Here is a 27,681-nt window from a genome sequence, read left to right as displayed (position 1 = left end):
AAATTATTTCTTCTCTTTCTGGGATTCATTTGAATGAAGTATCTTCTAGAATGACCCTTCAATTGTTCTATCTTTTTTCTCTCACTTTGCTCTTGGTTTTTTTCAACTTTACCTTCCAACTCTATCAAGTTTTCCATATCTGCTTCATTTTTAATTTTCAAAAGCCCCTTTGTTGGTTTTATTTATATCCATGTGTTCTAGATCTTCTCTTTCTATGAAACTAAATATTTATTATTTCTGCTAAGTTTTCTCCCTCTACAGACTGTGAATTTCTCAAGTTGATTTTTTGTTTGTGTTTTGAAATCTATATTTCATGTGAAAATCCTTCTGCAGAAATTTAGCACTCCTCGCTGTCTAAAGAGCTTTTAGCAAGCGAAACTTAGAAGTGCAGACTTCACCGGCCAACTGGTGAGATCTTGTCTTTGAAGGATCCCTAATGTCAATATCCTTATTTCTTTCTTCTTAGGCTGGTCAGATTTCCCAGGGATGTATCTTCAGATCTTCTGCCTGAGTAATATATGTCTGGGAACCAATAGGTGAAGATGGCTAGAAGGCTCTCACCATTCTGTATCTAACCTTTAACTTAAATATCTTCATTTGTGTTTGATGTGTCCCAGTTTAAAGACTGTTGATCTGACCCTGTCTAGAAAATAGACCTATAGCAGTCTGCTGAGAGGACAGGGCTTCACAGAGTAGGAAAAGGGAACAGAGCATTAACTACTTCATGCTTTTAAGAAATCCCTGTTTTTAGTCTTACATTTTCACTTTCAGAGGTACCCAAGGATACTCATTATCAAGACTTCAGGGGGTTTTAGAGTGTATACACAGGTTATTTCTCAGCTTTTCACACTGTTAAAAGGGTTGAGCTCTCTTAAAGTGTGAGTCCACTATCACTAACCCAAACTTTCTGACTCTTGTTTTCTTTGTCCTTGTGAATTTAGGTCTTTAAAAAATTCTTCTACTATTATTTCAGTGTTGTTTCAGTAGGGAGCAAAAGAAAAAATATATATATTCAAGCAGCTATCCCTGAAGTTATATTGACTCATATTTCCTGTTACTCTCGCCTGCCTTTTTTGGGATACTACCCTTCTTCTGCCTTCTCAGCTTGTCCTAGTACCCTGGCATTTGACTTTTTCCACTTACCTTCACTGGACATTATATGGAAAGGTTAAAAAAATTTAAGGTGTTTATTGTTCTCTTATGATCAAAAACAAGTTTAACCGTTTTGTATCTGTCTCACTCTATGCCTAAACCCATATTCAAATAAGCTGCATTTTGCTTCTATGTGACAACTACCAATATGGCATTTTGTAGTTTACAAAATATTTTCACATATGGCATCACATTTTATCCTTAAAAACCCCACTGCAAAGATAGGTCATTTTATACACACGATAGAAAACAAATGGTTAAACAGTTGGTCTGAAATTTGTTCTCTTTTGCAGGGGAAAGGAGGATGCCTCAGGAAAGAAAAAAGGTAACTTGGTCAAATTTCTTTATAAACACGCTAGTGACAGGTTTCCTGGAAATAAATTACTAGTATTTGCTAGCCAGAGAATCCTTTTTTGGGGGTGGGGAGGAGGTGGTATATGACTAAATTACAGAAATTTTTTTCCTCACAGTTCTGAAAGTTAGAAGTCCATGATCAAGCTGTTGGCAGAAGAATCCTTATTTATAGATTGCTTACAGCTGAATGTACGTGGTTGGTCTAGGACTGCTTATGGTAAATAATCCTGGAATCTAGGGATTTATGGGGTATAAATCCATAATCCCTGGGAAATGTAACTATCTGGGCACAAAATTAAGGTGTTTCATGACCAAAGTGACTTTCTTTTCTGTAAGTAATGTTGAAACCTTTTACGTTAACCGTGGCCAGAGTGGGAACCTGGGAGGTTGTACTATAGTCCCAGAACTCTTGCTGCTTTGCTATGCCACATGGTCATCTCATACATGAAGTTACAGTTGACCCTTGAATGGCAGAGGGGTTAGGAAATAAATTTTGTGAGGAAATAAATTTTCTGTAATTTTGCAGTCCAAAATCCAAGTATAACTTATAGTTGGCTTTCCACATACACAGTTTCTCCATATGCATGGTTCTGAATCTGTGAATTCCATCAACTGCAGCTTATTTATTATTCTAGTATGTAATGCTGAAAAAATTTGTATGAAAGTCAACCCATGCAATTCAAATCCATGTTGTTCAGGGGTCAACTAAAGCTTGATACTACTAAGATCTCTGATTTTAATGAGTGTGATTTGATGATCCAATCCTTTAGACTCTTTGTACCATGTGATACATTCCAGTGAGATGTAAAAACAAAACGAAACACAGTAAAACCTGGGTTGCAGAATCAGAAACATACTTGCCTGCAGGTTCTATCACTGACCAACTGTTTGACTTTGGGCAAGTTACAACGGTTCAAGCCTATTTCCTTACCTATGCAATACTTCTTACATAAGATGCAAACTATCTTAATGACAAATATAACAGAACAAGACATAAAGATGACATAATACTGCAGGACATTTAGAAACAACCTTAAACGTTGGAGGAAAATAAAGTATTGCTTACTTTTTTCTTGTAATGCCTGCAGTTTATTCAGTTCCTCATTCTCTTCATCACTCTCTTCACTGCTTGTGCTGCTGACATCCAAAACTATATCCCTTTTGGGATCTACTCGGAGAAAATTGCGGCATTCAAAAGTCAGGTGACCAGCTAAGTAAAACAAAGAAATATGAATGACAAAACTACAGATACATATTTTTTGCTTTGTTTGTCCACTAAGCAACAATTACAATTTAATAATATAATATTTAGTTTAAACTTTTATTCAGTGAGTGGTCATCTGCTTTACCTGAATGAAAAAGAACTTTTTTTAACAGGGCTTCTATTCAATAAATATTTTTTTTTGGTTACATCTTATGGATTTTAGAATACTGAATTAATGTAAATATTCTCAACTTTGGATTTTATATTTAATTCCTTTCCCCTACCTTTTTGCTTCTCATCTTACTATTACATTACTTACTATTACATGTTTCATTACACAGCTTTCACCTAACTAAAGGTGTCATAATAACATAATTGAACATGTTTTTCGAAAGAATACTTATGATTTTAATTCTAACAATAATATTCAGTCCTTAAAGATTCTCCCTATAAGAAAATTACAACAGTTATCTACCTGTTGCATGATGCAATTAAAAAATCAAACATTATAAACCCTAGGAAATGAAACAATATCACTAATATATAAGTACCTATCACCTGCATGTTAACATTTTGCTTTATTCACTTACAATTTTTTTTAAGTGAAAGGCTTGCACACATGCACACACACATACACAAAGTTGGAGAGCTTGCACCATGCCTTGGAACCCTGCCCCAAACCCATTCCATTTTCTTTGTCTTCAGAAGTTGGTTATACTGAAGTTGGTGTCTATATTTTCAGAACATCATATTATATTATTTTTTAACATAAATTCAATTATACTTACCTATCATTCTGTAACTGTTTCTGCCATTTAATACTATGTTTTGTGATTCATCTATGCTAACATAAGTAGGTGTAATTATCTCATTTTATCTGATGAATAATGTTCCATTGTATAAACATGTTTATCCTTTCTACTATTGATAGGATCTTAGGTTGCTTCCAGCATTTTGCTATTTTAAATAATGCTGAAATGTGTAATTAAACATGTGCACATATGCCACGGCCTCTCTAAGGCAGTAACTGAAATTTTTTTGACTAGGACTCACTAATGATAAAAAATAAAAATGCAATCAAATGTATTAATATATATGTTCATATGCAAATACACACTCACAAAAATTAAAACAAAAATTACATGAAGCATTATGACATTTTATATTAAAAAATATGAATGCTGATAGAAACCACATAATTTATTTCACAACCCACTGTCGATTCACTACAACTCTGTTCTAGGATTAATTCCTAGTTCTCTCTTACTCAAGGATAAAATCTTTCGGAAGTCCTAGACTCATACGAGAGCATCTCCTAGGAAGGTAACAATCTTGGGCCTGGTCCTGAGCCTTGCCTTATTTCCTGAACTCAGTCAATACACGAAAATAGAAGTTCAAGAACCCTGGGTTCAGCAAATACCCTCAACACCTCCTAGACTTTCTGCTCTCCTTTGGTTGCTAGTTTCTAAGTATTCATGAATTCTGTATTTTCTCCTAGCATACTAATATATCATTGCATATTTTATACTAGTTTCTTGGTTGTTTATAGAAGGGTCCAGCCTGCCATACTGCTGGAAACAAATTTTCTTGGTTGTGATTTCCTTCCAAATGAATCATTCAACAACGTTCTTTTCAGTTTCCAAACATACAGAGCTTTCAGATTACCCTTTGCTGATTTCTAAGTGTGTTACACTGTTATCAGCGAGTATCTGTATGGTATCAGTGTTTCAGTGTTTGTATGGTATCAGTGTTTTAGTATTTGCTAAGATTTCTTTTATGGCCTATCTTGTAGTAAATTTGGGGAAAAACTTGGAATGTATTTTAAAAGAATACATCACGATTTGTTGAAGAGAGGCTTTTATGTTTATTTTATTGTTCAAACCTCCATCTTACATTTTTGTGTAATAATTTCTGACAGTATAATTTTTAAGTACCTTTATCACTATATATTTGTCCATTTTTCCTTCTAAGAGTTTTTGCTATACATGTTTTGAAATTATATTAATTGGTATAGTCAGAATCATTATTTTATCTTCTTGGTTGATTAGAACTGCTCTTGCCTCAAAAGTCTAATATTATAATTGGTCTACTAGTTGCTCTTTTGGTTATTATTAGTTGAATCATATAAAATTACCATTTTTATGAGTAAAACTGTTGAATATCAACAATATTCAACCTAATATCTATCTGCTCTTTTTCCTCCATCCCTTTACTTTGAAATTTTCTATGTAGTTTTCAGTTTTCTAAGTAGTTTCACTAATAATGGCATGTAACTGGACTTACTTTTTTAAGTTAATTTGATAACAGACTAACTTTTCATATTAATTTCTTAGCTTGGGAAACTAGTTTCTGCCTCATTGGAGGCAGTGTAAATTCACTCCTCATACGTACAAGTGGTGTAAGCTTGGGCTGTCAATTCTGAATTATTCCTTTTCCTCTAATTATTGTTTTACAGGAAGCTGAAGACAGTAAGTGAAGAGGAACTAAAAGCCTCTTGATGAAAGTGAAAGAGGAGAGTGAAAAAGTTGACTTAAAGCTCAACATTCAGAAAACTAAGATCATGGCATCTGGTCCCATCACTTCATGGCAAATAGATGGGGAAACAGTGGAAACAGTGTCAGACTTTATTTTGGGGGGCTCCAAAATCACTGCCGATGGTGACTGCAGCCATGAAATTAAAAGACGCTTACTCTTTGGAAGGAAAGTTATGACCAACCTAGATAGCATATTAAAAAGCAGAGACATTACACTGCCAACAAAGGTCTGCCTGGTCAAGGCTATGGTTTTTCCAGTGGTCATGTATGGATGTGAGAGCTGGACTGTGAAGAAAGCTGAGCCCCGAAAAATTGATGCTTTTGAACTGTGGTGTTGGAGAAGACTCTTGAGAGTCCCTTGGACTGCAGGGAGATCCAACCAGTCCATCCTGAAGGAGATCAGTTCTGGGTGTTCATTGGAAGGACTGATGCTGAAGCTGAAACTCCAATACTTTGGCCACCTCGTGCGAAGAGCTGACTCATTGGAAAAGACCCTGATGCTGGGAGGGACTGGGGGCAGAAGGAGAAGGGGATGACAGAGGATGAGATGGCTGGATGGCATCACCGACTCGATGGACACGAGTCTGAGTAAACTCCAGGAGTTGGGAGTTGGTGACGGACAGGGAGGCCTGGCGTGCTGCAATTAATGGGGTCACAGAGTCGGGCACGACTGAGCGACTGAACTGAACTGAACTGAACCACAGTAAACTTTCTCATCACTTCCCCTAGACAGTAAATGAAACTTCTGTAATTCCTGCTTCACTGCTTTTTTGAGCAGTCTGGCTTTAACCAAGAGCCTCCACTCCAGCCATGCTGTGATCCTGCAGGGGTCTAAAGCTTCATTCTGTATTCCATAAAAGTCTACCCAGGAGGCCTGTGAACCTCATTGTTTTCAGCTATCATTCCCTACTCTGGCTTTGAGCTCCTTTTCCTTTCTAACATGTGGCAATTTTCCTTTTATTCTTTTGAGCTAGTTTATTTTTATTTTTGTTGTTACTATATTTTTCTCCAGTATCTCTCTCTGTTTGGAGCCAAACAAAAGACTTTCTATGTTGGTTTAGCTTGCCATTTTGATCAGAATTTCTGATGATACAATTTTTCTTTTACTTAAACTAGCTTGGCATCCAAACACCTTATACTGTCACTATTATTTAATATAAATAAACTACTTAAATAATAACCACACTGGCAGCAGTCTTTGTCTCACATCCTTTTTAGCCTTGCTTTAATGAAACTGACCCTAAACTGATAAGACGACGCATTGCTTATGAAGCTACAAAAAATTTTCTTTTTTTTTCAATTGGGGAACATAAGTGAGCAAACTTAGGAAATTACTCCAAAATATTGTTCTTGTGAGTTCTTTTCTAAATAGACTCTCATGAGCAGAAAAATTCTTAGATGATCAGAAAATTAAATTTTGACCACAGATATGCACAGACCTTTCAAAGTTATAACATTTCAGTAGCTGATTGCAAAAAGTAATGGGGCTTATTGAGTAATAGAAAAACAGACCCCTAAATTTATACAAAAATACAAGAGGCCCTGAAGAGCCAAAAAATTCTGAAAAAGAATAGAGGTGGAAGACTCATATTTCCTGATTTCAAAACTTAGCACAAAGCTACAGAAATCAAACAGGGTGATACAGTCATAAGGAGAGTCACATAAACCAGTGAAATAGTCCAGACATAAACCCACACGTATATAGTCAATTGCTTCTTGACAAATTTGTTAAGTCTATTCAATGGGGAAAGCACTGTTCTTCAACAGACAGTGCTAGGAGAACAGGATTTCCACATGCAAATTAATGAAGTTGAATTCCTCACCTCACATCATATGCAAAAACTGACTCGAAATGGATCAAAGACCATTACAATGTAAGAGCTAAAAGCATAAAAATCTTAGAAGAAAGCATGGGGTAAGTCTTCTTTAACTTGGATTTGGCAATGGATTCTTACATGTAAAACACTAACAGCAAAACAACAAAAGATAAAACTGGTAAGTTGAATTTCATCAAAATTTAAAACATTTGTGCAAAGAAATTATGAAAGTGAACAGACAACCTACAGAATGGAAGAGAAGATTTGCAAATTATATATTTGATAGGGTTTAGCATTTAGTATATATACAATTCCCACAACTCAAGAACAAAAAGACAACTCAAATAAAAAAAGGGCTAAGAAACTGAATAGACATTTCTCCAAAGATGACATACAGATGGCTAACAAACACATGAAAAGATGCTCAACATCACTCATTATTAGAGAAATGCAAATCAAAACCACAATGAGGTACCATTACACGCCAGTCAGGATGGCTGCTATCCAAAAGTCTACAAGCAATAAATGCTGGAGAGGGTGTGGAGAAAAGGGAACCCTCTTACACTGTTGGTGGGAATGCAAACTAGTACAGCCGCTATGGAAAACAGTGTGGAGATTTCTTAAAAAACTGGAAATAGAACTGCCATACGACCCAGCAATCCCACTTCTGGGCATACACACTGAGGAAACCAGATCTGAAAGAGACACGTGCACCCCAATGTTCATCGCAGCACTGTTTATAATAGCCAGGACATGGAAGCAACCTAGATGCCCATCAGCAGATGAATGGATAAGGAAGCTGTGGTACATATACACCATGGAATATTACTCAGCCATTAAAAAGAATTCATTTGAATCAGTCCTAATGAGATGGATGAAGCTGGAGCCCATTATACAGAGTGAAGTAAGCCAGAAAGATAAAGAACATTACAGCATACTAACACATATATATGGAATTTAGAAAGGTGATAACGATAACCCTATATGCAAAACAGAAAAAGAGACACAGAAATACAGAACAGACTTTTGAACTCTGTGGGAGAAGGTGAGGGTGGGATATTTCAAAAGAACAGCATGTATACTATCTATGGTGAAACAGATCACCAGCCCAGGTGGGATGCATGAGACAAGTGCTCCGGCCTGGTGCACTGGGAAGACCCAGAGGAATCGGGTGGAGAGGGAGGTGGGAGGGGGGATCGGGATTGGGAATACATGTAAATCCATGGCTGATTCATATCAATGTATGACAAACCCACTGGAAAAAAAAAATAATAAAAAAAAAAAAGAAAGAAAATACCTGAAAAAAAAAACAAAACATAATTAGTCATTCGAGAAACGCAAATGAAAATCACAAGCTACCACATCTACTGAGATGGCTACAATTTAAAAAAAAATAGAAAAAAGGAAAATAAATATTGGCAAGAATGTGGAGAAACTGGAACTCTTATATTGATATATTTCTGGTGGGAATATAAAATGATGGAGCTGCTGTGGAAAACTGGCAACTCCTCAAGCTCAACATATATGACCCAGTGTTCCACACCTAGTTATATACCCCAATGAATTGAAAACAGGGACTCAAACAGATGTGTACACATTAATATTCATTGCTCATTATTCACAACAGCCAAAAGGTAAAAATAACCCAAGTGTCTATCAACAGATAAATGAATTAAGAAAATGTGGTACATCTAGACAATGAACTATCATTCAGTCATAAGGAAGAATGAAGTTATGATATGTGCTACAACATGAACGAACTTTGAATACATTAAGCTAAGTGAAATAAGTCAGACACAAGAGGACAAATATATGATTCCACTTACATGAAATATATAGAATGACCAAATTCATAGAAATAGAAAGTAGATTAGAGGTTACCAGAGTCTGGAAGAAGGGAGGAGTGGGGAGTTAGTGCTTAATGTTTATAGAGTTTCTGTTTGGTATGATGAAAAAGCTTTGTAACTGAGAGTGATGGTTGTACAATACTGGGAATGTAATTAACACCACTGAATTGTATACTTAAAAGAAGTTAAAATGGCAAATTATGTTATATGTATTTTACCACAATTTTTTTGAATGAGGAAAAAAATACCATGGCATAGTATAATAAAGTCTTACAAATAACCAGAATTCAATTCCCAGTTTTCAGAGCAATCCTGAAATATATATATATATATAATTAACAACAGAGTAATCCTCTTGATTTTTGAAGAATAACTATGGCAAGGCATAGATCTAGAACTTGCATTAGCTAATTCAATCTTTACAACAAGTCTACGGAAATAAGTACTATAATCTCATTTTACAGACAGGAAACTGAATCACAGGCTGGTTAAGTAACTTGCCCAAAGTCACACAGCTAGTTATTGCCCACTGTTTAAAAGTTATACCTAGGTGGCAGACCAATGGTTCTGAATATTCCTAAAAATGTGTGTGTGCTCAATTGCTAAGTTACCTCTGACTCTTTGTGACCCCATGGACCATGACCTGCCTGGCTCCTCTGTCCATGGGATTTTCCAGGCAAAAATACTGGAGTGGGTTGCCATTTCCTTCTCTAGGTGATCTTCCTGACCTGGGCATATAACTTGTATCTCCTGCATTGCAGGCAGATTCTTTACCACCTAGCCACCTCTTGGGACTATGAAATCTACCTACCTCACAGGGTTGTTTTAGCAATGAAATGCAATGAATTTAACCAAGCTCTGTCTCTATCTTAGGTCCTGAGTTTTGAGAACATAAGAACTACATTATAAACTTCTGAATTCTTTTTTTTTTTAAACTTCTGAATTCTTAAACCCAGTTAAACCCCCAAACTTCACATCCCTATCATTTCTATTCCTACCCAAAAGTATAGGCATCTGTATTCATGTAACTTCCCTGAAGTGTCGCCCATATATTGCTCTTTCTGTTCCTCTGACTTAACTAACCATCACCCCTGTATCTCCCAATCGTTTTATGACAGCTGCTGAAACACACAATCCCTTGTGGTCAAACTGTGCTCAGAAAGCTCCCTCTACCACTTTTTAAAGGGATAGCTGGCTCTTCCCTGAAGATGCCTCTCTACAGCTTACCTCAGTTATTATTAGCATGCCCCCCGCTTCTTATCACCGCTTCCAAGGAGCAGTCCCCTAGGCTCCGCTTTGGGCTTCCCTGGTGGCTCAGATGATAAAGAATCTGCCTGCAATATGGGAGACTCAGGTTCGATTCCTAGGTCGGGAAGATCCCCTGGAGAAGATAATGGCTACCCCCACTCCTGTAATCTTGCCTGGAGAATGCCATGGACAGAGGAGCCTGGGCGGGCTACAGTCCACGGGGTCGCAGAGTCGGACACGACTGAGAGACTAACACATGCTCCCGCTCAGCCCTCCGTGGCTGTACCCCCATCCACCAGACCTGCCGGAACCCGGCTCAGACTAGCTCTTTACTTTAGGCTTTCCTCTAAGTCTCATGTTAAAAGAAGTCCAAGTAGACACACTGATATTAGTAGACAGACTGGGAAATCCATTCTAGATTTTGAAGTGAACATAGCATTTATATATATAGAACTTCTTTTTTAATGTAAAAATTCAAACAAGCTTTATCATTAAGTGCATCACACACAGAGAAGACTAGAGAAGAGTATATAAAATGAATACTTACAGTTAAAAGAGAATAAAGTAAATAGCTGCATCTCTCACGTGAGGGAACAGACTGTTACCAGAACCTTGACTAACTCTCTGTGTGCCCTTCCCCCACAAACCACGTGCAGACCCCTCTGCCCTCTCCCCATAACCACTAGCCTCACTTAGGTATGTCTTCTCTGCGTTTCACTGTGGGCTTACTCATTATGCCACAGCTTTTCACTGTGGGCACTCCTAAACTTAAATCTTAAATAAAGAAATGAAATTAAGAAGGATTGAAAGACATAAAGTATAAATAAATATAAGCAAATTTAAAAAACAGAAAAGACTTCATTGTACTCATTTCTTGCATGCGAGCACATTCGTCAGGAGTTTTTATTTATATGAAGGATATGTATACCTACATGCCCACTTTTGCTAGTTAGGAAGCTTCAACTGAGCCAGGTTTCAGTTGTTGCTTGGAGGCATGTGACTTGGTTCTCCCAGCAAGCTTTTATTCTTAGCCCTTCTCTTGGAGATTCATACCTCAAGTACTCTCTTAATGCATGATTTAAAAAATAAAATTTTTTTCCATACAAGAACATCTTTATTCTGTTACAAAATAACTCTGCTATGAACTAGAGTATCAACAACAATCCAGGTTCATTTGCATTTTCTCCAAACAACTTAGAAAACAGTGTAATTCCACTGTTAGAGCTGTTATCAAGGCTTTAGGAATTGTCACATTTATGTAGAGAAATGATATTTGCTTACAGTCCGTAAGTACAGATTTAAATTGCATAATTGCACATGCTGAAGTTTACCTTTCCATTCCATTTCATTAATCATAATGGAGCTGTTTAAATCAAGGTTTCACCAGACCAAATTCACCTTTATAAAGAGTTAATTCAATCAACAGGAAAATCTTTCATAAACAGTTTCCACTGCTCACCTCTTCACCTAGTGTCTGCAGGGATAAGGAATAAAAGGTTAAGTATCTATATAGGTTTTTCTGGAATAGACTTTCTCCAAGCTCCTAAATCTACTCCACTTGTACTTCATGACATCTTTGCTAGTCACCAGATACACAGCCACCTGTCACTGGGTCCACGGCAGGGAATAGAAGTGAGTATTCAGTGCTGGCAGAGGGATTTCTGAATTTTCTGCAAACCCGAGCCAAATAACAGAGCTAAAGGACTATGCCCAAGGCCTGAAATCAGGATGCTAAATCACACTGTCCAAAGAGGCAATGATTCATTGCACAAAATGCTATTCTTTAATGTACTTACGGTAGCCACATTTTTTACAGCCTGCTCGGACACTGTCCTTGTTGCAACCTGAAATACAATTAGATAACATTTTAGAAGACATATAGATAAGTAAAAACAAACATTTCATCACATGGAAAAGCTGAGAAAACCACTTGCGATAGACTTTATTTCTTAAAAAAACCAAATCCCTCATGACCTAGTTTAGAGTACTACTCAACTATTATAATTACTAGAAATCACTGGAAAAGCTAATTCATTAAAATTATTTCCTTGACAAATACTTAAAGAAGATATTTTTCTCTAACACAAGAGAAATGCAGTATGATAGTCAAGAGTTTCAACATTTCAAGGATTCTCTAACACTGCAGAAGAAATTCCAGGGTACTTTGGCCTATCCCTCAAATACAAAGCAATTGACTAGATAGATATGTAAACATTCAGGTTAACAAATGTTCTTCTGTTTACCCTTAAAAGAAAAAGAAATTCTAACTTTCTTAAAGGAATTGGTGAAATTTTAGAAAGATACTTTAATTGCTAGGTATTAGAAGGAACATCTCAAATTGGCACTCAGATTTTGACAAGAGAAAGGAAACTAGTCACAGACTCAGTCTGACCATGTTTATAAGTATTTACAGTATCTCTGTATAATTAGTGGTACCTACAAGTAATTTGAAGATACAAAGAACAGATGAAATAACATTGATTTTTTATTGTGATAAAATACATACAAAATTTTATGTTAACCATGTCAAAGTGTACAATTCAGCGGTGTTAAGTACATTCACAATGTTATGCAACCATCACCACTACATGATTTCCAAAATTTCATTCGTATCATCTCAAACAGTAACTGTAACCAATAAACAATATAGTCAATCCCCCTCTCTCTTTAGCCCCTGGTAATCTCTGTTCTGTTGTCTGTCTCTATGCATTTGCCTATTTTAGCTCTCTTATATAGGTGGAATCATACAACATTTATCCTTTTGCACTTGGCTTATTGTATCTAGAATTAAGGTTTCATGGTTCATCCATACTGTAGCACAAAACAGAATAGCATCCCTTTTCATGACTGAATAATATTCCACTGTGTGTGTATATATACTTGAAACTGATTTTAACCTCCAGTAAGGGCTGCCATCAATCAATCAGAGGGCCAGTACAGTATTACTCTATTTACTTAATGAAGGGTATTTCACTTCCAAATCCTTCAAATGGAGATATCCCAATTTAATATGGTAGCTAGTGTAATATACCTAATTTTTTAAAAAAAGATCTTTTTCAAACCATTTCAGTATTATAAAGTCAAATATTAATTTCCAGTTAAAATATACATTACTGAGTTGTTCTAGTAAAAATACAGTCAGTTCTGCTACAATGCTTGATTTTAAAGACATAAATTAGTTCCAATGCATCTAAGAGGGAACACTTTGAGTACAATGTGTCCATGAAATAGACTAGGTGAATACAAAAAACTGCATCCAGTTGACTGGAGCCTTAAAACACACATGGGCACATCTCAAAACATTTCTAGTGACCTCAGTTCACCCCATGTGTGCTGACAGCAGCATCCATACCTATCTGGTTTTGTATTATCACCTTCCTACTATTACTTTAGAACAACTCACAAGCTGCAACTCTTCTGAATTCCACTTCCACAGCAAACTTCAGGTCTTTTAGAAGGTATAATGCCCTACTTATTTCAGTATTTATGTATCTCTTAGCCAATTAACATGTGCAGATAGGTTCCTATGATTTTTTATGTAACAGTGATGAAATTTTTGAGTGTGGTGCCCCAACCTCATTTTTCTCCCCTGAAACCTGTGGGTTTTATTGCAGAGTGTAAAAACACATATGCTGCACTGTAGCAGAATTGTGAAATGAAATTGGGTTAATAATAAAATCAGGCTCTTTGTTATGAAATAACTGCATATTGAAAAAAAGGCTCAGAGAATCCAGGTCAATGTCAAGTTTGCTTCCATAGAAACCATAGACACTGAATAACACTGAACAAAACTGTGCTAAATGCCCCGTTATCTTTCTTACAGCAAACTTAAGACGCTGTAATGGACAGATTTGAAATCATCTCATCTCAGCACGTATTAGAAATTAACTCATCTCTGACGAAAGACATTGATAAAACTCATCATTCAAGTATCTCATATTTTTAGAATGAATAAAATATGAAACTTTTTCAGAGCAGTTCATCTTCTTTAATAAGGTTGTAATTTTTACACGAAAGGGAAGTATAATAAGAACTCTAAATAATTTCACATCAGCTATTTCCTCATCAGTCTTTGGTTAAATTAAGATTTCAAGCTTCATTTGTCTATAATTTTTGTGACTATCTGGCCAACTAAATGCTTCTACCTGGAACCTTGAACCTATCTTCCTGGAACCTATCTTTCTTGAACCTTCTACCTGGAGCCTATCTTCCCTTCCCTGCCTAAATTAGCAAGCCAGTTTCTGCTGTCTGGAACAAGAACTCTGTTGATACACCAGTACTTGAGATCTGTGTCAAACTGAACAGCAGGATTGTAAGGGAGGCCCTGACTCTGACAAGTTTTCCATTTCCCCACTTAGGTTCCCATGCTGTTCTCTGCTCCACTCCTCTTCAAATTTTGAGAATAATAAACCTGCCTCCCTCAAAATGTTTCTACAATCCAAAAGCCATTAAATAATCATGACCTACAATCCAAAAGCCATTAAATAATCATAACCTATAATCCAAAAGCCATCAAATAAAAACTCAGAAATCTGGCTACATAACAAAATCTGAATGGCAAAGACTACCAAAAGCAAACTCAAAATACACTTTAAAAAAATAGGAAAAAATATTTGCAATTCCTAGTACCAACAAAGGGCAGTTATCCCTACTCTATAAAACCCACCAAATCATTAAGACCAGTTGCCACTAGGGAAAAAATGGGGCAAAGAAACGGAACACGACTTTCACTGAAAAGGAAATAAAGACAACTCTGAAACATGTGGACAGATGCTCAGTCTTATTCATGATAAATGAAATGTACATTAAAATCTATCCTGGGATTCCATTTTCACTCATCTGGACAGCAGAAATTGAAAAGGTTGGAGACAGCGTGGCAGGGCATATACATATGTGTATCCCTGGTAGAAGTATAAACCAGTACCATCTCTATGGAAAGTAAGCAGACAAAATCATCAGAAGCACTCAAGTACATACTCCTTTGATACAGCATATCCACATTTGGGGACTAATCCTCAATTTACCTGCACAAATGCATACAGGTTTATGTACAAAGTTATTCACTGCAGCATATTTGTAATAGTAAAAGAGTGGAAGTAATCTAGTCATCAATTATGGTATAAAAGAATAAGGATGATGTTTACTTAATGATATGCAATGATCTCTGAAAGAAAAAAGTAAACTATAGAATATTGCTTGTGGTACATTGCTATTTGTATAAAAGGAAGGAAAACCCCTGCACAGTTATACATAATATACATTTTATACACATTACATTAATAGATACAGACATGTAAAAAAAATCTCTGCAAGGATATACATTGGTTACCTGAAGAAAGCAGTCCTGGCTCCAGGGGGGAAAGGGTGAGAGGCATGTCACTACAGACCTTTTATATCTCTAAAATTTAAAACATGTGAATGAGTTGCTTTCTCAAAAACCAAGCCAAGAATCCTCCCTCAAACAAACCAAACCCAACACTAAGAAGGGTTGCTATCATGCAAGTATTTGTAGACAAAAGGCAATGACTGCACTTGTAAATTCTTCAGAGAAGCTACATTGCAGATTTTCAATAAAATTTCATTAACTGAAGATTTTAGGAGCAAATTGTAGAAGTCTTTACATCTTGCATTATTATATGTTACAGAGGCTTCCTCTGAATCTAGAATTCTGCTGAGGTTGAGTGGTAGGAGTCCTTCCCCTCCCAGGGAACTTACAGGAGCAAAAAATGCTAGATTCTCCAGATTTGGGCCATGCTACATTTTGTATACAACTTAGTGTCTAGCATGGTGTAGAGTGGTTAGGAGATTCTCAACAAATTTTTGTTGCTTTGAGGTTATAAACTTAAGAAAATACTTCAACAGTTGGGAATCAGTCATTTCTACAGCTCCCAATTGCCAGCTTTGAAACTATTGTCATTAGTCTATCTGAAACATGATAGGCTCTAGAAGAAAAGGAATTAAAAGACAAAAGAAAACAAAACAATGATTGCTGGGTAGGGGGAAATGACTGAGACACAAGGAAACTTCCTGAGGTGATGGAAATATTCAAATTTTTTATGTACATATGATTCTTCAAGTTGTAGAAAAGTTTTCCTGCCACCTACATCAATAACATACATTGCCACTTGTGCCAGGTAACTCTTCACCGGGAATGGTTAATTATTAACATGAATGTAAGAATGTGAATGATAAAAGCAGTTTCAAAAGAAAGAAAACTTCACTGAGGGGCTTCCCCGGTGGCTCAGCGGTAAAGAAGCTGCGTGCAGTGCAGGAGACGCGGGTTCGATCCCTGGGATGGGAAGATCCCCTGGAGAAAGAAATGGCAGGCCACTCCAGTATTCTTGCCTGAGAAATCCCACAGACAGAGGAACCTGGGGTCACCAGAGTCAGACACGATTTAGCGACTAAACCACAACTTCACTGAGTTTCAGTGTGTTAAAATGCCCTTTCCTTAATAACAACTCCGAGTCCATAATCTCACGAAGTAACAAGGTATACATTTCATTGTGTTACCTACACAATGGTTACACACACTGCAGTGGAAAAGCAGCTAAAGCAGGTGACCATAAAACAGGTGAGGCTGATTATCATCTGTGGAAACTAACCTTGATACGTTATAGTCATACTTTGTAATAATCACTAGCAGGCCCACCCAAAAAAACGCCATGCTGTAGAAGGGGGCAGCAGAGGATGAGATGGCTTGACAGCATCACTGACTCAATGGACACGAATCTGAGCAAACTCCAAGAGACAGTGAAGGACAGGGAAGTCTGGTGTGCTGCAGTCCAAGGGGTTGCAGAGAGTCAGACATGACTAAGCAACTGAACAACAACATCTGTATGAGCATTATACCTAAAAATAAAAGCACATTCTTGTCCTTTTTGATGATCAGAATCGTTGCAGCCCTATTTTCGTGTAATACACTATCTGGATCAATCATCCGAGAAATTACCTTCACATTTTCTGTATTTTCTAACGGCACTGGCACTGTGCTTTTACAGTGCTGTCATGCTTATTATTTCAATTTTTTCCTGGGTTTAAGCAGTTTATCTATGTCTTACCATCTAACTTAATGGCACAATTTAAGATGATTACACTTTGAAGCATTATTTTGAATTGAAAGAAGGTTAACATATCTATAACTCTGGTCTAAGTCTAAGGGAACTTCAATAAGGATTTTTTTTTAAAAATCACTTTTGTCCTCTTTCTTAAGCAGTGCATTACATTTCATTACTTGACCTAAGTTTTATGAGGACACAGGCTGTGACACTGTGTCCCCCACTGTGCCTATACCACAGTGGTGCTCAAAACACTTGCTCAAATAATGAAACCAACAGTGGCAGCAGGTCAACTCAGGATGCAGCTGTGTGGGGCAAAGGCCACCTGGGCTGACTCAGCTTATCAGGATGCTGAGGCAATCTACTGTGAAGACTGGACTTTCTCCGCTGGCCCCTTACACGTTGATATTCTCCAAGCTCCAGCCACAGACCTTCCCTTCACACTCTACACATTCCATCTGCGCAAAGACTTCCATTCCCCCGGCCTATTATAAGTGTGTGGATGACACCAAATTGTTCTTTGATTCTGTTTTCCTTCCTAAGCTACAGATTTTCTCTCTTACTGTCTATTAGATATTTCCATTCCTTGACTACACCTCAACACAAGACCCAACTGAACACATCATCTCGCCAAAAACTGCTTCTTCTCAGGTGTTGCCTGAAATAGCCCCACCCAACTGCCTAACAGTGAAACCCAGGTGTACCTCATTTCCAATCTTACTCACCTAGCATGAATCAATCAGTGATTTGACCACCAGAAATGTATCTCCAATCTATCTACTTCTCTCCTTTTTTACTGAGACCATCTGGTGAGGCATCATAACTTACCAGTTACTCTGAACTGGTGACTCTGCCTCCAAACTAGCTCTCCTCCAATCTACTGTGCAGCCATAATGCACTTTCCAAACGTGAGTACGTTTAAAAATCCTTAAATCTCTTCCTGTGGTCCTGATGGAAACATCCAAATTCCTTCTCATGGCTTAAAATGTCCTCTATGAATGGGAAATTGCCTCGTAATTATACTAAAACATGGCAAAATGGATAAGCACACAGGGTCCAGAGGAACCGCACTGACCCATCACTTCCTAGCTGTCTCAATTTACTCACTTGACTTCTCTGTCCCTCAGCATTCTGAACTGCAGAATGGACATTGTAATACCTATCTCACAGTGTGGGTGCCAATGTTAAATAAGAGAAAAATACAATGCTTGAGACAGCGTCTGACACATCTGACATGCAGCAATTGCTTAGTAAATATTAGCTATTGTTGTTCTGTCTCCAGTTAATTTCTCAGTTCTCTATGTTTATACTCGGAGTTCCATCCAAAGGGCACATCTTTCCTTTCGTCTTCTCACACATTTCTTCTTCCTTTGCATATCTGGTCCCTCCGGCTATAAGTCCCCCTCCCACAATTCTTCAGGTCTCATCCTAAATGCCACATCCTCTGGAAAGTCCTTCTGAACTCTCCAGTCTCCTATCAGATGCCCTTTCTATGTGCTCCTCAAGGCTGTGTATTTTCCCTGTCATACACCTGTCTGACTTTCTAGTACTTTCTTTTCACTGCTAAACTGTAAGTCCTGTGCGAAGAGCAACTGTATTCCTGGGGCCTAGCACAGAGCCTAGCATGCAATACGCCTTTAATGAAAATTGCCAGGTCTATGAATAAGTATATCTTTCATCTCCTACAAGATCTCAATGACCCAGATAACCATGATGGTGAGATCATTCACTTAGAGCCAGACATCCTGGAATGCAAAGTCAAGTGGGCCTTATGAAGCATCACTACAAACAAAGCTAGTGGAGGTGTTAGAATTCCAGTTGAGCTATTTCAAATCCTAAAAAATGATGCTGTGAAAGTGTTGCACTCAATATGCCAGCAAATTTGGAAAATTCAGCAGTGGCCATGGGACTGGAAAAGGTCAGTTTTCATTCCAATCCCCAAAAAAGGCAATGCCAAAGAATGTTCAAAATACCACACAATTGCACTGGTCTCACATGCTAGCAAAGTAATGCTCAAAATTCTCCAAGCCAGGGTTCAATGTGCGTGAACTGAGAAATTCCAGATGGTCAAGTTGGATTTAGAAAAGGCAGAGGAACCAGAGATCAGATTGCCAACATCCATTGGATCATAGAAAAAGCAAGAGAGTTCCATAAAAATATCTACTTCTGCTTTATTGACTACGCTAAAGCCTTTGACTGTGTGGATCACAATAAACTGTGGAAAATTCTTTAAGAGATGGGAATATGAGACCACCTTATTTGCCTTCTGAGAAACCTGTACGCAGGTCAAGCAACACTTAGAACCAGACATGGAACAGACTTGTTCAAAATTGGGAAAGGAGTACGTCAAGGCTGTATATTGTCACCCTGCTTATTTAACTTACATGCAGAATACATTATGCAAAATGCTGGGCTAGATGAAGTGCAAGCTGGAATCAAGACTGCCAGGAGAAATATCAATAATCTCAGATATGCAGATGACACCACCCTTATGGCAGAAAGCGAAGAACTAAACAGCCTCTTGATGATAGTAAAAGAGGAGAGTGAAAAAGCTGGCTTAAAACTCAACATTGAAAAAAAGAAGATCATGGTATCCGGTCCCATCACTTCCTGACAAGTTGAAGGGGAAACAATTGAAATAGTGACAGACTTTCTTTTCTTGGGCTCCAAAATCACTGCAGATGGTGACTGCAGCCATGAAGTTAAAAGACGCTTGCTCCTTGGAAGAAAAGCTATGACCAACCTAGACAGCGTATTAAAAAGCAGAGACATTACTTTGCCAACAAAGATCTGTCTAGTCAAAGCTATGGTTTTTTCAGTAGTCATGTGTGGATGTGAGAGTTGGGCTATAAAGAAAGCTGAGCGCCGAAGAATCGATGCTTTTGAACTGTAGTATTGGAGAAGACTCTAGAGAGTCCCTTGAACTGCAAGGAGAGCAAACCAGTAAATCCTAAAATAAATCAATCCTGAATATTCATTGGAAGGAATGAAGCTGATGCTGAAGCTCCAATACTCTGAGCACCTGATGCGAAGAACTGACACTGGAAAAGACCCTGATGCTGGGAAAGACTGAAGGAGGGAGAAGGGGACGACAGAGGATAAGATGGTTGGATGGCATCACCAACTCAATGGACATGAGTTTGAGCAAGTTCCCAGAGTTGGTGATGGACGGGAAGCCTGCATGCTGCAGTTCATGGGGTCGCAAAGAGTCGGACATGACTGAACTGACAGTGCCCTGTGTGATCCTCCCAAACTGCAGTTGGTAGAACAGTCCAACCTTCCCATACGTAACAGCTATGTGCAAAGTACAGCTCAGCAAAGGCTGCCACAGAACAAACGTGGTCAATAATAGTGGCGAGGGCAGGTTAAAACAAAGTTAGGGCTTCTGAACCACAGCAATTCTGTCTTTAATAAGTACTGTGAATCTCCAAGTTGCATGTTTGAGTAGGGGGAGGGGTGGGAGTGGGGGTGGTGGTGTTTATTTCTCAAAATAGCTCCCGCAAGGAGAACTGAAAGGAACCACGGGTATAAATCAGCACATCTCCTTTTTCTTTTTTTTTTTTAAACAGTTGCAGAAACTGAGGCCCAGAAGGGCAAAAAGACGGGTTCAGGACCACACAGCTACTATATGTAACAGGAAGAGAGAGAAGTGGAACCCCAGAGGCTCATTTCAGCCCTGACACTTCCAGTGCAAACAATGCCTTCGGCTTCTTGGGTCCGCCAAGTGTTGCCACCTCAAATTTTATTTTCAAACCATACTAAAGTTGAGGTTAGTTTTTCTGGGCCAGCTGCCTCCTAGGCCTGCAGATAGGAGTCTGTCTCAAACACCCCATCCCCCACGCCGCCCTATATATACTTTCCTTGTAAGTCCGTTTTTGGCAGTGGGAGCTGAGCTGCTGCGGGGGGAGATAGTTTCTTTCTTCTTTTCTTTCCTTTAGAGTTTATTTTTGGACTGTAAAATTTTTCTTGTAAACCAAACGAACCTGATAATTTTAACGCCTCCACCCTCGGGCACTACTCCTTACTCGGCGCACACTAACCTACCCTACCTACTCCCTCCCTCGCCCAAACCCCTGCGGTTGGTCTTTACCTGGAATTGCCATGGCGTTGGTAAGAGGGGTCGCAGAACCCCTAGGCTTTTGAGGGATCGCTCGCTTCCCGCTGGCCGCGAGGACAACACCCAGCCAGGGGGCCGTCTGTCTCCCACCCGCGCCGCGGCACCCGGGTGACAGGAGGCGAAGGCCCTAAAAGCCCCTGGAGGCCGCGGAACCAAGTGGCTGCTGATGCAGTTTCCGGGGGAATCGTATTGTACACCACACACGGCGCGAACCATTACTGCCAGCTTCGAGGGGGTGAAGGAGACCGGCCCACGCGTGTAGTGAAGTAAACAACACCAAGACTTACGAACTGTTGGTTTAAAAATTGGAATACAAGTTAACTTAATCTACAGAAGATTAATAGTCTCTTCTCAATACTCTGGACACCATTGGAATCCCCCTTTTCAGGATTAGCGGTGCTCGGGTCCGGGAGGAACATGGCGGCTTCCGTGAGGACCTAGCTTTGGGAAGAGAGTGTTTGTTGTGGTGCCACTGTCTTGCGGGATATTGACCGGCTGGAGCTTTCCGCGACTTCCCAATTTAAGGAAGCGTGACCGATAGGTGGACAGCTCTAGTTACCGGCGGTTCGCTCTCATCCCCATTTAGGAGCGGAGTCCTGAGCACTGACCAGAATGAGCAACATTTACATCCAGGAGCCTCCCACGAACGGGAAGGTGAGTCTCACATAGGGTACCTGGGCTCCCCAAAGCGATATCTCATTGATTAAAGGAATTCTGGGGTTTTAGGGGTGAAAGAGATTGCAAAAACTTTACCTATGTCTCTGAGCAGGATTGCATTGAAAACCATATGCTGGCACTTCTCAGCACATAATTGAAAAAGTCCTCAAGTGGAGATTTCTTCATCAACCAACAATTATTTCTCCGTCTACCAACCTCCTGGCTGCTCTGTTCCTTGTTTTGCTTCACCCTAACTCTGCATGCGTTTTCTAGGGTCGTAGGTAAAAAGCCAAGTATGTTTTAAAAATTGACACTCTTTTGCTAAACTTGGAGATAGCTATTTCTCCATTTGTTATACAATTCTTTATTGAATGCCTACTAGGCACCAGGTGCGGGGAATACAAAGGTGGATGGATAAAACCTGTTGCTGCCCTAGAAGAGCTAATGGTTTTAGTTTTAGAGGCAGGCAGGTAGAGAAAAACCTAATGGTATGTTTGCTAGGCGTTCTAGTGGACAGAGGAGCATTTGCTATGGTATTACTGAGAAGTTAGCAACTGGTAAAGTAGAAAGTCTTCGTGGACGAAGTATCTTTTGACCTGGGCTTTGTCAGCGAAACTGGGTAGTGGAAAGAAAAGCCAGCATTGTCGCTATTATCACAGCATAAGTTGGGTGAAATATACACTGATGAAATAGTCATGAAAATTAGTGTATGCAAAACATTGTTCTTCTGAACAGAATTGGACTGAGAGAGAATATCAGGCATAGCCCAAGTTTTCCTTCAAAACCAGTTTGGGACTTTTTAATTGCATAAAACCAATTGAAGAATTGAAGCTTCAAAATTCTGTACCATAGACAGCTTGGTGAGAATTTTGGCCTGGAGAACTCAGATCAGTGCTATCTGACAACCTAGAGGGGTGGGATGGGGTGGAAGGTGGGAGGTTCAAGAGGGAGGGCACACCTGTATACCTATGATTGATTCATGTTGATGTGTGACAGAAGCCAGCACAATATTGTAAGGCAGTTATCCTCCAATTAAAAATAAAAAGAAAATAATTTTGGCCTGGAAAGAATTTAAAGCAGATGTAATAAGTTTGCTTAATGAATGTTTGTTTAGTGGTCTGTACTAAAAGGATTCAAAGATATTCCAAATAAATGGGATAAAATTTCTCTCTTCAAAGAGTAGTATCAACTTAGAAAGTACCCCTCGACCAAAATGTCCTTATCTACTGAAGATGAAATTTCCGTGTATTATGATTTAATCTATATTTTATATTAACCCATATGTTTTATTTTTAAGAAACATTATCACAGTATTATCTTACTTGTAAGCGTTAAGAAAAAGAGCCACTGATAACGTGACGGAGTAGTTATGGCCAGAGGGAATGCATGGCTGAAGGAGGAGCAATGTACCTTTTTTTTAAATTCAGTAGCTTACCAATGAAAAGATTAAGAAAACCTGGTTAGAAAGGTGACCCAACCATAATGTGGTTTTACCATATAAACTTACTTTTATAAGTTTCCTGTTGTTAAAAATGTTTATAAAAATAATAATTACAACAACTATAGCTACCATGTTTTGAGCATTTACTCTATCAGGTACTGTTCTAAGCAGTCTGTGTATAATAACTCATTTTGTCCTCATAATGAACCTATGAAGATATTATCCCTATTATTTTTTATTGAAGTATGGTATATGTGATATACATTATTATTTTCATGTGTGCAACATGATTTAACATTTGAAACCTTACAAAATGGTCACCACAATAAGTCTAGTTCCCACTTGTCAGCATACAAAGTTAATGCTATTTTATTGACTGTATTCTCTATGCTGTACTTTTCATCCCCATGACTGACTGACTTATGCAACTGGATGTTTGCACCTCTTGATTCCCTTCATCTATTCTACCCCTCACCTCCCACCCATTTTCACTGTTTCTCACCTCTGGCAACCACCAGAATGTTTTCTGTATCTAAGAGTCTGGGTTTTATTTGTTTCTGTTTCAGAGTCCACATGTAAATGGAATCGTGTGGTATTTATCTTTCTCTGTCAGACTTAGTTCGTTTAGCTTGATACTCTTAAGCTCCACCCATGTTGAGGCACATGGCAATATTACTTTCTTTTTCTGGCTGAGGAGTATTCTGCTGTGTCTTCTTTATACCCCTCCATCAGCGGACACTGAAGTTGTTTCCATATGTTCAGTTCAGTCGCTCAGTCACGTCCGACTCTTTGCGACCCCATGGACTGCAGCACGCCAGACCTCCCTGTCCATCACCAACTCCAGGAACTTGCTCAAACTCATGTCCATCGAGTTGGTGATGCCATCCAACCATCTCATCCTCTGTCATCCCTTTCTCCTCCCGCCTCCATTCTTTCCCAGCATCCGGGTCTTTTCCAATGAGTCAGTTCTTCACATCAGGTGGCCAAAGTATTGGAGCTTCAGCTTCAGCATCAGTCCTTCCAGTGAATATTCAGGATTACCTTTAGGATGGACTGGTTTGATCTCCTTGCAGTCCAAGGAACTCTCAAGAGTCTTCTCCAACACCACAGTTCAAAGGCATCAATTCTTTGGCGCTCAGCTTTCTTTATACTCCAACTCTCACATCCATATATGACTACTGGAAGAACCATAGCTTTGACTAGATGAACCTTTGCTGGCAAAGTAATGTCTCTGCATTTTAATATGCTGTCTAGGTTGATCATAGCTTTTCTTCCAGGGATCAAGTGTCTTTTAATTTCATGGCTGCAGTCACCATCTGCAGTGATTTTTGAGCCCGAGAAAAGAGTCTGTCACTATTTCCATTATTTTCCTATCAATTTGCGAGGAAGTGATGGGACTGGATGCCATGATCTTCATTTTTTGAATGTTGGGTTTTAAGCCAGCATTTTCACTTTCCTCTTTCACTTTCATCAAGAGGCTGTTTAGTTCTTCTTCGATTTCTGCCATAAAGGTGGTGTCATCTGCATATCTGAGGTCATTGATACTTCTCCTGGCAGTCTTGATGTGTGTGATTCACACAGTCAAAGGCTTTAGCATAATCAACGAAGAAGTAGGTGTTTTTCTGGAACTCTCTTGCTTTTTTGATGATCCAGTGGATGTTGGCAGTTTGATCTCTGGTTCCTGTGCCTTTTCTAAATCCAGCTTGACCATCTGGAAGTTCTTGATTCACTCACTGTTGAAGTCTGGTTTGGAGAATTTTGAGCATTACTTTGCTAGCTTTTGTGATAATGCTGCAGTGAACGTAGGGGCACATATATCTTTTCTAGTTAGTGTCTTCTTTTTCTTTCGATAAATATTCAAAAGTAGAATTGCTAGTTAGTATGGTAGTTCATTTTGAATTTTTTGAGTAACCTCCACAGTGTTTTCCATAGTGGCTGTGCCAATTTATATTCCCACCCACAGTTCACAGATGTTCCCTTCTTCCATATCTTTGCTAATGCTTGTTATTTCTTTTTAGTAATAACCGTTCTGTTGGGTGTGAGGTGATACCTCACTGTGGTTTTGATTTGCATTTACCTTATGATTAGTGATTTTGAGCATCTTTTCATGTGCCTGTTGCCCATCTGTATGTCTTTGGAAAAAATGTGTATTCAGATCCTTACATGTGGTTTTTAAACAGATTTTTTGTTACATATGTTATATAAGTTCTCTTTATATTTTGGAGATTAACCCTTTATCAGATATATGATGTGCAAATATCTTCTCCCAATTCAGTAGGTTATGTTTTCATTTTGTTGATGGTTTCCTTTGCTGTGCAGAATCTTGTTAGTTCATATCGTCCCATTTGGTTATTTTTTCCTTTGTTGCCCTTGCATTTGAAATCTGATAAAAAAAAAAAAAGCAATTTGCTAAGACCAGTACCAAAGGTGCTTACTGCATATCTTTTATTCTAGGGTATTTATGGTTTCAGATTTTGCATTCAAGTCTTAAGTCCATTTTGAGTTTATTTTTATATATGGTATATTACAGTGGTTCAGTTTCACTCTTTTACTTGCAGCTGTTCAGTTTTCCCAGGATAGATTATTGAAGAGAGTATCCTGTCCCCATTATGCATTCTTGCCTCCATGGTAAACTAATTAACCATGTAAGTGTGGTCTTATTTTTGAGCTTTCTATTCTGTTCCATTGATCTATGCGTATGTTTTTTTATACCAATACCATTCTGTTTTGATTGCTATAGTTTTGTAGTATAGTTTGAAATCAGGGAGCATGATACCTCTGGGTGTTATTCTTTCTCAAGGTTTCTTTGTCCATTTGGGGTCTTTTGTGGTTCCATACAAATTTCAGGATTATTTGTTCTGGTTCTTTGAAAAATGCCGTTGGAGTTTTGGTAGGGATTACACTAAATGTATAGATTATTTGGGTAGTATGGACTTTTTTTTTTAACTTTCTGGCCTTTATTTTTGTTGTTGTTCATTTTTTTCTAAGTAATTAATTTTAATTGGAGGCTAATTATTTTACAATAATGTAGTGGTTTTTGCCATACATCAATATGAATCAGCCTCAGGTGCACATGTGTTCCCCATCCAGAACCCCCCTCCCACCTCCCTCCCCATCCCACCCCCGCAGGGTCATCCCAGGGCACCAGCCCTGAGCACCCTGTCTCATGCATTGAACCTGGACCAGTGATCTGCTTCACATGTGATAATATATATGTTCAAGGTCCGTCTAGTCAAGGCTATGGTTTTTCCAGTGGTCATGTATGGATATGAGAGTTGGACTGTGAAGAAAGCTGAGCGCCGAAAAATTGATGCTTTTGAACTATGGTGTTGGAGAAGACTCTTGAGAGTCCCTTGGACTGCAAGGAGATCCAACCAGTCCATCCTAAAGGAGATCATTCCTGAGTGTTCACTGGAAGGACTGATGCTGAAGCTGAAACTCCAGTACTTTGGCCACCTCATGCAAAGAGTTGACTCATTGTAAAAGATCCTGATGCTGGGAGGGATTGGGGGCAGGAGGAGAAGGGGATGATAGAGGATGAGAAGGCTGGATGGCATCACCGACTTGATGGGCATGGGTTTGAGTAAACTCCGGGAGTGCGTGATGGATAGGGAGGCCTGGCGTGCTGCGATTCATGGGGTCACAAAGAGTCGGACACGACTGAGCAACTGAACTGACTGACTGAACTGACCCTCTCAAATCATTCCACCCTCACCTTCTCCCACAGAGTCCAAAAGACTGTTCTTTACATCTGTGTCTCTTTTGCTGTCTCGCATATAGGGTCATTGATAGCATCTTTCTCAATTCCATATATATGCGTTAGTATACTATATTGGTGCTTTTCTTTCTGATTTACTTCACTCTGTATAATAGGTTCCAGTTTCATCCACCTCGTTAGAACTGATTTAAGTGCATTCTTTTTAATGGCTGAGTAATATTCCATTGTGTATATGTAGCTTTCTTATCCATTTGTCTGCTGATGGACATCTAGGTTGCTTCCGTGTCCTGGGTATCGTAAACAGTGCTGCAACGAACATTGGGGTACGTGTGTCTCTTTCAATTCTGGTTTCTGTGGTGTGTATGCCCAGGAGTGGAATTGCTGGGTTGTATGGCAGTTCTATTTCCAGTTCTTTAAGGAATCTCCACACTGTTCTCCATAGTGGCCGTACTAGTTTGCATTCCCACCAACAGTGTAAGAGGATTCCTTTTTCTCTGCACCCTCTCCAGCATTTATTGTTTGTAGACTTTTTGA

The 27,681-nt window shown here is 38.7% G+C and overlaps 2 protein-coding genes across 7 annotated transcripts in view; one reads left to right on the top strand and one right to left on the bottom strand.

Moving 5' to 3' along the window:
• SREK1IP1 (SREK1 interacting protein 1) overlaps positions 1–21,493 on the bottom strand; it is a 36,549-nt gene extending 15,056 nt beyond the window's left edge. For 2 of the 3 annotated variants that reach the window (XM_043489007.1, XM_043489009.1), the window contains exons 1-4: positions 21,305–21,493; positions 15,486–15,554; positions 11,953–12,000; positions 2,573–2,716 (exon numbers count right to left, since the gene is read on the bottom strand). In XM_043489007.1, coding sequence (XP_043344942.1) covers positions 2,573–2,716; positions 11,953–12,000; positions 15,486–15,531 — 238 coding nt within the window. In that variant the 5' untranslated portion in view covers positions 15,532–15,554; positions 21,305–21,493. The remainder of the gene's footprint in view (positions 1–2,572; positions 2,717–11,952; positions 12,001–15,485; positions 15,555–21,304) is intronic. The other variant, XM_043489008.1, reaches the window with a different exon arrangement.
• A 34-nt stretch (positions 21,494–21,527) lies between these two features.
• The window catches only part of CWC27 (CWC27 spliceosome associated cyclophilin), a 241,541-nt gene continuing 235,387 nt past the window's right edge, over positions 21,528–27,681 (top strand). For 2 of the 4 annotated variants that reach the window (XR_006273416.1, XM_043489002.1), the window contains exon 1: positions 21,528–21,985. Coding sequence is in view for 3 of the 4 variants with exons in the window: in XM_043489002.1 (XP_043344937.1) it covers positions 21,944–21,985 (42 nt within the window). In the remaining variant the exon portion in view is untranslated. The remainder of the gene's footprint in view (positions 21,986–27,681) is intronic. The other 2 variants (XM_043489004.1, XM_043489001.1) reach the window with 2 other exon arrangements.

The sequence above is a fragment of the Cervus canadensis genome, chromosome 16, assembly GCF_019320065.1.
Source record: "Cervus canadensis isolate Bull #8, Minnesota chromosome 16, ASM1932006v1, whole genome shotgun sequence".
NCBI classification, from domain to species: domain Eukaryota; kingdom Metazoa; phylum Chordata; class Mammalia; order Artiodactyla; family Cervidae; genus Cervus; species Cervus canadensis.
The sequence above is the reverse complement of the archived record's forward strand: the minus strand, read 5'-3'. Positions and strand labels throughout refer to the sequence as shown.